The 9553-nt window shown below is 51.2% G+C and overlaps 1 protein-coding gene across 1 annotated transcript; it reads left to right on the top strand.

Moving 5' to 3' along the window:
- The first annotated feature begins 1714 nt into the window (after positions 1-1714).
- On the top strand, positions 1715-3809 carry DDIT4 (DNA damage inducible transcript 4). Its single transcript, XM_084754441.1, has 3 exons — positions 1715-1873; positions 1998-2247; positions 2513-3809. The coding sequence occupies exons 2-3, from the start codon at positions 2058-2060 to the stop codon at positions 3004-3006; spliced, it is 684 nt and encodes a 227-aa protein (XP_084610567.1). The 5' UTR covers positions 1715-1873; positions 1998-2057; the 3' UTR covers positions 3007-3809.
- Positions 3810-9553: the final 5744 nt, after the last annotated feature.

Here is a 9553-nt window from a genome sequence, read left to right as displayed (position 1 = left end):
TGTCAGGAAAGAATGCTACCATAGGCCTGGGGCTGCCAGAGGCAAACGCAGTACTCTACTCTGTAGCTGTCTCTAACTGTGGCTCCTAATCTGAGCCTACCGGTCCCCCCTTGAGGGGCTTTTTCACCATGAATGTGTTTTAAGGAATGGGTCTTCCACCTGTAAAATGAGAGTGTGGGACATTTTGGACTTTGGTCCTTTTGCAGTTCTAGGACCTGGCTGTTCTAAAAGTCAAGCTTTTAATTTTAATTTTTAAAATATCGGTGGTAGGAGCTAAACTGTGTGGCTTATGCCTTTAATCCCCGTACTAGGAAGGCAACGGCAGGGTGAGAGTTCAAGGCCAACCTAATCTATACAGTGAATTCCAGCCGGGCCAGCCGTGAGACTGTCAAAAAGATGAACCTGGGGTGTGGGGGGTTGGGCGGGAAAGGACCGTGGCCTGACTTCCCCGGCAAGTGTCAGGTGTCACAAGCAAAACTGCCCTGTAGCTAGCTATGCGATGCTCGCCTGTCTGATCTGGTTTGGTTCCTGCCCGCAGGGTAGAGTGTCTGATGCAAGTTTGGTCTTTTCTTCCATCAGGGTCCCAGTGTCCTACATTGATAAAGCTTTAAAAAAAAAAAAAAAAAAAAAGTCCGTCTGACTCTCCTACCCTAAGCAATCACTCTCTGCCCTCGAGCAACGCTGCCAGGCTAGATTTCCTGTTGCCTCGCTTTGCTTGAATGATGAAACCCCGGATGGCTATTGCATACTGGCTTTTCCGAGATCTCGGTCCTGAATTCTCCTGGTTTTTTGTTTTGTTTTGTTTTGTTTTTTAACACAAAGCTTGAGAGGAGTTCTAGGACCCCGCGGACTCCAGGGGCTCTGCCGCAGCGGGTTGAGTAGGGACTAGCCCCGCAGTGTTCTATTCCTAAGGCTTGCGGGTGGGTCAGTGTGTCGGTTTCCTGTGAGTCTTAGTTCCCTGGTCATGGACCCGGAGCTCTGAGTCTCAGTCAGTGAACTCTAACCCCTACCCAAACCCTCTCGTGGGAGACAAACTCGCACAGGAGATTACTGAAGTCCTTATGAACCACCCCCCCAGGGGGCGTTGGCTGTAGAGAAACAGGAAGACTGAGGGGAGGACATGGGAGCCATCAGGCCTGGGTTGCCTTGTCTTTAGACCTATTAACAAACGTGCATCGCGTGTCGCCAGCAGAGACTGCGTAGGACTGATGCTCGCGGGACAGCGGGGTAACGTCTGTCGCCGCGCCACGGTCCCACGGACATCCCCTTGTGCGTCCGGTAGTGCCCTTAGCCCTCGGGCTCTCAGATTCTGGGGGTACCTGCCTCCCCTGCTCAATGCCTCTCCAGGTCCCCCAACTCTTCGTTCCAGTGCAGTCATGGGCTGTCCCCTCCCCCAGCTACACGACCCTATAATAAACAAGTCTTTCCTTGATCCTCCCCTGCCGCGAGCGCCCTCAGGGACCTTGGCAGCTGCTGAAAGCCGCCTCGGATCCCTTCCAGAAAGGGGGTGTGGCCGCAGCTAAGCGAGGGAGAGGGGTTTGGCCAGGAGCGTTCTGGGGCTCCGTGGGGGCGGGGCCAAGCCGCTGTCACCAGGCAGGAGAGAACGTTGCGAACGTGCGCCCGGAGCCCATTGGTTGAGGTGGGCCACACTCCCGGGTCTGGATTGGGCCTTGACGTGGAGGGGGCGTGGCCTCTCCGGGAGAGCCCTTATAGGCTCCTGCGCTCTGCTGCTAGGGATCGCAGCAGGCAGGGGGGAGGTGCGAGAGGGTTCGAAGGGACAGGCCCCGGCAGCAATCGGGGGTTGGCACCAGTTCGCTTACCTTTCGAGAGGCAGGGCGCGCTTGTCCACAGTCCTCGCTGACCGCACTAGCTGGTGAGTGTCCTTTCTGGGTGTGCATATCTTGGAGGGGGGCGATCTTAGCTGTTGGGTCCCCAGCGCCCTGAGTCCTGTGCAACGCCGACACTGACGCGGGATCCTTGTCCTTCTTGTCTTTCAGCGGCTTCTGTTCTCCATCACCCGAAGCCCAGTAGCCAGAGCCCTGGCGTCTGACCCCGCCATGCCTAGCCTTTGGGATCGTTTCTCGTCTTCCTCTTCGTCCTCGTCCCGAACTCCAGCCACTGATCGGTCGCCGCGCTCCGCCTGGGGATCTGCGGCCAGAGAAGAGGGCCTTGACCGCTGCGCGAGCCTGGAGAGCTCGGACTGCGAGTCCCTGGACAGCAGCAATAGTGGCTTCGGACCGGAGGAAGGTGAGCACTCAGCCGGTGCCTAAACAGGACTCCAGGGACCCGGGAGGTGGGGACAAACCGAGCTGAACCAGATCAAAATCACCTTGGCTTCCCACCCCAGCACGAAAACCAGATTATCCCGGGATTAGAGGACACGAGTTGGGAGGGGGAAACTGAGGCACAGAGTGGGAAGGCACGCTGTTTTCTTAGCAAAACTGCACCTCCCCCGCCCGTACAGCTCCTGTGGAAGCCGCTCTAATATCCTTCGCTGTGTTCTTTCTTCCAGACTCCTCATACCTGGATGGGGTATCCCTGCCCGACTTTGAGCTGCTCAATGACCCGGAGGATGAGCACCTGTGTGCCAACCTGATGCAGCTGCTGCAGGAAAGCCTGTCCCAGGCGCGATTGGGCTCGCGGCGCCCTGCCCGCCTGCTGATGCCGAGCCAGCTGGTGAGCCAGGTGGGCAAGGAACTCCTGCGCCTGGCTTACAGCGAGCCGTGCGGCCTGCGGGGGGCACTGCTGGACGTCTGTGTGGAGCAAGGCAAGAGCTGCCACAGCGTGGCTCAGCTGGCCCTCGACCCCAGTCTAGTGCCCACCTTTCAGTTGACCCTGGTGCTGCGTCTGGACTCTCGCCTCTGGCCCAAAATCCAGGGGCTGTTGAGTTCTGCCAACTCGTCCTTGGTCCCTGGCTACAGCCAGTCCCTGACGCTGAGCACCGGCTTCCGAGTCATCAAGAAGAAACTGTACAGCTCGGAGCAGCTGCTCATCGAAGAGTGCTGAACTTCCGTCCAGGAGTGGGGGTGGGGGGGCGCACTGCCCCCAAAGTGGAGACTAGGAACCAGCAGGCAAGGACTGAAGGACTGCCGCCTGTGTTAGGAAACTGACAATGGCCACCTGAAAGGGGGGGTGGGGGTGGTGCGGAGAAGGAAGATCTCTAGGTTGTGTGCAGGTGGCTCCTTGTTGGGGGACATACCCCTCAGTACTGTAGCATGAAACAAAGGCTTAGGGGCCACACAGGCTTCTGGCTGGATGTGTATGTAGCATGTACCTTATTTTTTTGTATTACTGACAGTTACAACAGTAGTGACAGCCAAAAGGCAGCTGGTCTGCACTGGCCTCTACCAGGGGTGTGTGCTAGCTATTGAGGAGGGGTGGGGTGGGGTGTTCTCCGAGATAGTTTGTGTATATCATGGTCTGAGAGGACCAAGTGTGTTTGTCATTTGTTTTGTATCTTGTTTTTGGGGATCGGAGCTTCACTACTGACCTGTTCCAGGCAGCTATCTTACAGACATATGAATGTAAGAGCAGGAAGGGGGTGGGTGTTAGGATCATTTGGGATCTTTGACACTTGAAAACAAACAAACAAACAACAACACCCGGGAGCTGCTGCGTCCAGCTCATCCCCTGCCCTGTGTGGAGGATTGAACTGTGAGGGGATGGGGCCCCTCCCCCAGAGGAGTGCCACCTGGGTCTTCCATCTAGAACTGTTTACATGAAGATACGGTTCATGAATACACTTGATGTTCAAGTATTAAGACCTATGCAATATTTTTACTTTTCTAATAAACATGTTTGTTAAAACACTTGAGTCTCATCAGTGTCGTGAATTAAAAAAGAGAGGGGTGGGCTGGTGCTGTTGAAGACAAGTTTCATCAGATTCTAGGGGCTACAACCTGGTAACATATGGGGACTGCCAGCAGGGTGGAGAACCCAGGCTCCCTCAGCTGGCTACAGCTACTGGGGGAATGTGCTGGAAAGCACCCCAAGGTAAAGGGTGAGTCAGACCTCCCTGGAAGGCAGAGTCTCCCATAAAGAGGGTTACCTGGCTCTCCTTAGCCTGAGGCCTTGTCCTCTGAGGAAAGTCTAAATTGTTCTGGGTATAAAAAGGTTTTGGAAAGAACAACTCGAGTCAAACTTCTCACTACACAAGGAACCTAGACTCAGGAGACGTGGCCCAGGCAGGCGCTGAGTCAACACAACTGCTGCAGAGGGATGACTAGGGTGACCCTTGGCTTCCTTACCGGAGAAAGGGCCCAGTCAGACAATGGGCTGCATTTGAGTTCCTTATCAGAAATGTTGGAGTTGGGCCAAGAAGGCCAAGGCCTGCCTTTCTCACTTCTCCCTGACTTCAGGGTCCACCCACACCGACTGGCCTTTTGGAGAGCTGCTGCCTCCTCTGTTTCTCTTCCTGATTGCAGACTGTCTTTGTGTGCCCAAGACAGTAAAGTGGTTCTTTACTTTGCATCCTTTTGGAGGGCTTGGTTAGAAGAGATCCCTCAGGCTGAGAATATAACACAGCAGAGAGCACATGCCAAGCATGTAAGAGGCCATACATTGAATCTCCACATCCCATAAACCACAAAGGAAAACCAGATCCCTTCAGTAAGTTGAAGGCAGCAATGAAAAACAAAAAACAAAAAAACTACTTTCCTCAGGGGCGTTATCCAGGGCCTGGAGTAACTCAGGAGACCCACATCTCTTTCATAGAGCCCTCAGAACTTACTCCCCGAAATGAATGAACCCGCGTTAGGAGTCAGGCGTGGCAGTCAGTGCACAACTGAATCCCAGTACTTGGGAGGCAGAGGCAGGGGAACTGCCATGACTTCAAGGCCAGGCCAGTGTACATAGGGAGTTTAAGGCCAGCCTGTGCTCTATAGTGAATTCTAGACTTGCCTGGGCTACGTAATGAGTTTTTAAGATCAGCTATAGCAACACAGATTCTCCTTCTCTCAAAATACAGCAAACTAAAATAAAGCATGGAGAGAGAGGGGGGGGGGAGGCAGGCTCAGGAAGGTCCTCACCTCACCCTGGGCGGGGTGGGTAAGGTAGGAGTGTCCTGTAACGTTTTACATGTGGAGAATGGGCATCTCCTCAGATGAAGGCTGACCCATGCTCACTCAGCCTGAGGGTGCAGTGCAGCCCAGCCCTCCCTCTTAGCTGACAGACACTGCTCAAGAAACTGAGGCTGTGCCATCTTTTGGTCTTCTGTGTTCCTGGTCTTCGAGTCGGAGCAAGGAAAGCCATGGCCAGCCCCTCCCCTGCCTTGGTATCTACAGGCCTGAGTGGGATGGTTCAGTAGGCCCTTCCTTTTTAAAGCTGGTCAGGTGGAGGCAGGAGGAAGGACTGGTTCTTCAGAACCACTGTGACCATCCAAGATGCCTTCTTTTTTTTCTTTTTTTCTTTTCTTTTCTTTTTTTTTTTTTTTTTTGGTTTTTCAAGACAGGGTTTCTCTATGTAGCCTTGGCCATCCTGGACTCACTTTGTAGACCAGGCTGGCCTCGAACTCACAGCGATCCGCCTGCCTCTGCCTCCCGAGGGCTGGGATTAAAGGCGCGCACCACCACGCCCGGCGCTTATAAAAGCCGACTCAAGGCCGGGCGTGGTGGCCCACGCCTCTAATTCCAGTACTCAGGAGGCAGAGGCAGGCAGATTGCTGTGAGTTCAAGGCCAGCCTGGTCTACAAAGTGATTCTAGGACAGCCAAGGCTATACAAAGAAACCTTGTCTCAAAAAACCAAAAAAAAAAAAAAAAAAAAAAAAGCCGGCACAGTCCAGGCTCTGCTCTTTCTGGAGGCTTCTGCCAGGGACGTGGCTCCCCTCTGCCTTTCCTTTAAAGCTCAGGGAAAAGTACAGGCCTTTCAAGGCTCTCAAAGCTCTCCTCTGCCTACCCCACCCCCACCTTTCACAATGACCATGTTGAAATCTTGGCAGTCACGAGCTGGGCGTGGTGGAGCACACCTTTAATCCCAGCACTCCTGAGGCAGAGGCAGGTGGATCGATGTGAGTTCGAGGCCAGCCTGGCCTACAAAGCAAGTCCAGGACAGCCAAGGCTAACACAGAGAGATCCTGTCTCGAAAAACAAACAAAAAAAAATCTTGGCAGTCCTAGATGTCACTGTATCTGTTTGCTCTGTATCCTGACAGCCCTGTGGGGGTGCTCTTAGGTTCCCCTGCCGTCGGAGTCTTCAGCTACTCACTCCCCCTAGACTCAGAGAATACTAAGTCCTTCCAACCTCCGCCTTGTGAGGAGAAAGTGTAGAGACACTTAATTGTTCAGTAGGACTACTAGCTAGCTTCGGGAACTATTTCCGGTTAAAGTCTTTTGTGCTGAGGATTGAAATATGTGCATGACAGTTGTTCTACCCAGCTGAGCCTAATTCCTGGCCCCTTAAAGGCTTGAGGCCTCCGAGGACGTATGTCTTTGTGGCTAGAGCCACATGATTTAGAACTGATTTGATCTGGATTCAGACCCTGACTCAGACATTTTGTAGCAGATAAACTAGAACAAGTCGCTTGATCTTTGTGATTGTGAAGAGGTAGTAATATTGGGAAATGACTCTAAAGAAGACGTCACCGGGGTCTGTGGTGGGCAGAGGCAAGGCCAGCTCTGGGTTTGAGCAGTACTGGGACTGGCTGTAGAGCAAGCGTCCCTTCACAGCGGCTCCTTGGCTCTCTTCTCTGTTCTTGCTTTCCTCTAACATCTTTTCAGAAGTCAGTATTTTAAAACCAGTCTGAAATAGTAGTGTGTTTGAAGCTGGGCAGCGGTGGCGCATGCCTTTAATCCCAGCACGTGGGAGGCAGAGGCTGGCGGATCCCTGAGTTTGAGGCCAGCCTGGTCTAGTTCCAGGCTAGTCAGGGTTACACAGAGAAACCCTGTCTTGAAAAACCAAAAATATGTAAATAATAATAATAAAGTGAGCTGGGTGTGGTAGTACACACCTATAATGCCAGCACTCAGGGAAGTAAATAACAACAACAACAATAATAATAATATGTTGGTCTTTTGGTGTTGGGTGTTTTATTTACGTGTTTATTGCTATGATTAAAAAACCATGACCAAGGCAAGTTAGAAAACATTTGTTTTGTTTTGTTGTTGTTGTTGTTTTTGTTTTTTGACAAGGGTTTCTCTGCGTAGCCTTGGCTGTCCCAGACTCACTTTGTAGACCTGGAGATTGAACCCAGGCTCCCACACGTGCTAAGCATACGCTTTATCACTGAGCTTCTCCCCTCAGCCCAACCTTAATGAGTTCTCATAGAAAACACCATCTACCCAGCTCATCTTCTGAGTTAGGCACATAACTCCCTTTTCATTTTACCATGTGGTTCAGAAGGAAATATTGCAGTCCAAGGTGGCTCAGGGAGCATGTGTTAGGGTTCTCCAACATTCCGGGCCTTCCATGATACCCCACATTCTCCAGGCTTTCCAGCTCAGGTGACCTTAGGTAGGCTGCATCTGACCTTTGGGAGGATCCAGGGAAAGGCCAAGGAAGCATCAGCACAGACACCGAAATCATACAGTAGATCATTACAGGGCATGGCAATAATCCCCAAGGAAGGGATTTTTTTTTCCCCCGAAACAAGGGTTCTCTGTGTAGCCTTGGCTGTTCTAGATTCACTATGTAGACCAGGCTGGCCTCGAACTCACAGTGATCCACCTACCTCTGCCTCCCTAGTGCTGGGATTAAAGGCATGCACTGTCACCACTCAGCAGAAAGGGATTCTGATAATGGAGTCACAGATTAGACAGCAGGACCGGATGAGGAGTCTTCTTGTCCATGCCAATCAGGGCAGCTCACGAAGATATCTGGGGCAGCTGGTTGCCACATGGTGGCGGCTGTGAAGATGGAAGCTGCTGGATTGTTATTTCATTATAGATTTCCCTTATTCAACCTGTGCATGGAGCTGTGGGGAGCTTCATGGAAAAGAAGACAAAGGGAGCAGGAATCCTTAGTAGATGACAGCGTAGGCTTCTTCCACGTTCCCCAACCCTGTTTCTTTCACACACACACATACATTTACAGGCAAAAACGATAGGTAGGGCACAAAGAAGGCAAAATGGTACACCCTGAATGAACGCTCTCTATGCCTAAGTGCCTAAGAAAAAACATTCCAAAGGTGTAGAGTGAGTAAAGGTTTATAAACTGGGGCTGGAGAGAAAGCTCAGACCAAGCTCAGTTCTCAGCACCTACATCAGGCAGTTCACAACTAACAATAAGTCTAGCCACAGAAGGATCCCAAAAATGCACATGTCCATTTTGAGACATGCAAATACACACACACACACACACACACACACACACACACACACACACTGGTTTTTCTTTTTTTTTTAATATTTATTTATTTATTATGGTTACAGTGCTCTGCCTGCATGTACATCTGCAGGCCAGAAGGGAGGGCATCAGATCACATTATAGATGGTTGTGAGCCACTATGTGATCACTGAGAATTGAACTCATGACCTCTGGAAGAGCAGTCAGTGCTCTTAACCACTGAGCCATCATTCAAGCCCCCACACATTGGTTTTTCAAGACACGGTTTCTCTGTGTAATAGCCCTGGCTGTCCTGGACTAACTCACTCTGCAGACCAGGCTGGCCTCAAACTTACAGAGATCCACTTGCCTCTGCCTCCTGAGTGCTAGGATTAAAGACATATGCCACCAAGCCTAGCTAGCGTATATAATTTTGTTTGTTTGTTTTTGTTTTTCGAGACAGGGTCTCTCTGTGTTAACCTTGGCTATCCTGGACTCACTTTGTAGACCAGGTTGGCTTTAAACTCACAGCAATCTGCCTGCCTCTGCCTCCCGAGTGCTGGGATTAAAGGCATGTGCCATCATGCTCAGCTCATATAATTTTTTTTTTTTTTTTTTGGTTTTTCGAGACAAGGTTTCTCTGTGTAGCCTTGGCTGTCCTGGACTCACTCTGTAGACCAGGCTGGCCTCGAACTCACAGCGATTCGCCTGCCACTGCCTCCAGAGTGCTGGGATTAAAGGCGTGCGCCACAACGCCTGGCCCGGCCTTAATTTTTAAAATAATAAAATGTAAACCTTTTTAAAAAAAGTATATAGGCTTCAAGGTAGCCATTCTGGTCTACAAAGTCTAGGATACCTGAGAACTTGTTTCAGACAACAACAAATGAACAAAAAGCCCAGCAAACAAAAAAATACAGAAAGAACATGAGTTCTAGGACAGCCAGGGCTACACAGAGAAATCTTGTCTGAAGAAAACAAAACCAGGCCGGGCGTGGTGGTGCACGCCTTTAATCCCAGCACTTGGGAGGCAGAGGCAGGCAGATCGCTGTGAGTTTGAGGCCAGCCTGGTCTACAAAGTGAGTCCAGGACAGTCAAGGCTACACAGAGAAACCCTGTCTTGGAAAAAACAAACAAAGAAAACAAAAGCAAGCCAGGCACAGTGGTGTATGCCTGTAATCCTAGCACTTGGGAGGCCAGCCTGTTCTATAAAATGAGTCCAGGACAGCCAAGGCTATACAGAGAAACTCTGTCTTGAAAAAACAAACAATGCTGGGTGTGGTGGTTCACGCCTTTAATC

The sequence above is a fragment of the Acomys minous genome (assembly GCF_964271855.1).
Source record: "Acomys minous genome assembly, chromosome: 13".
Taxonomy (NCBI): Eukaryota; Metazoa; Chordata; class Mammalia; order Rodentia; family Muridae; genus Acomys; species Acomys minous.
The sequence above is the reverse complement of the archived record's forward strand: the minus strand, read 5'-3'. Positions and strand labels throughout refer to the sequence as shown.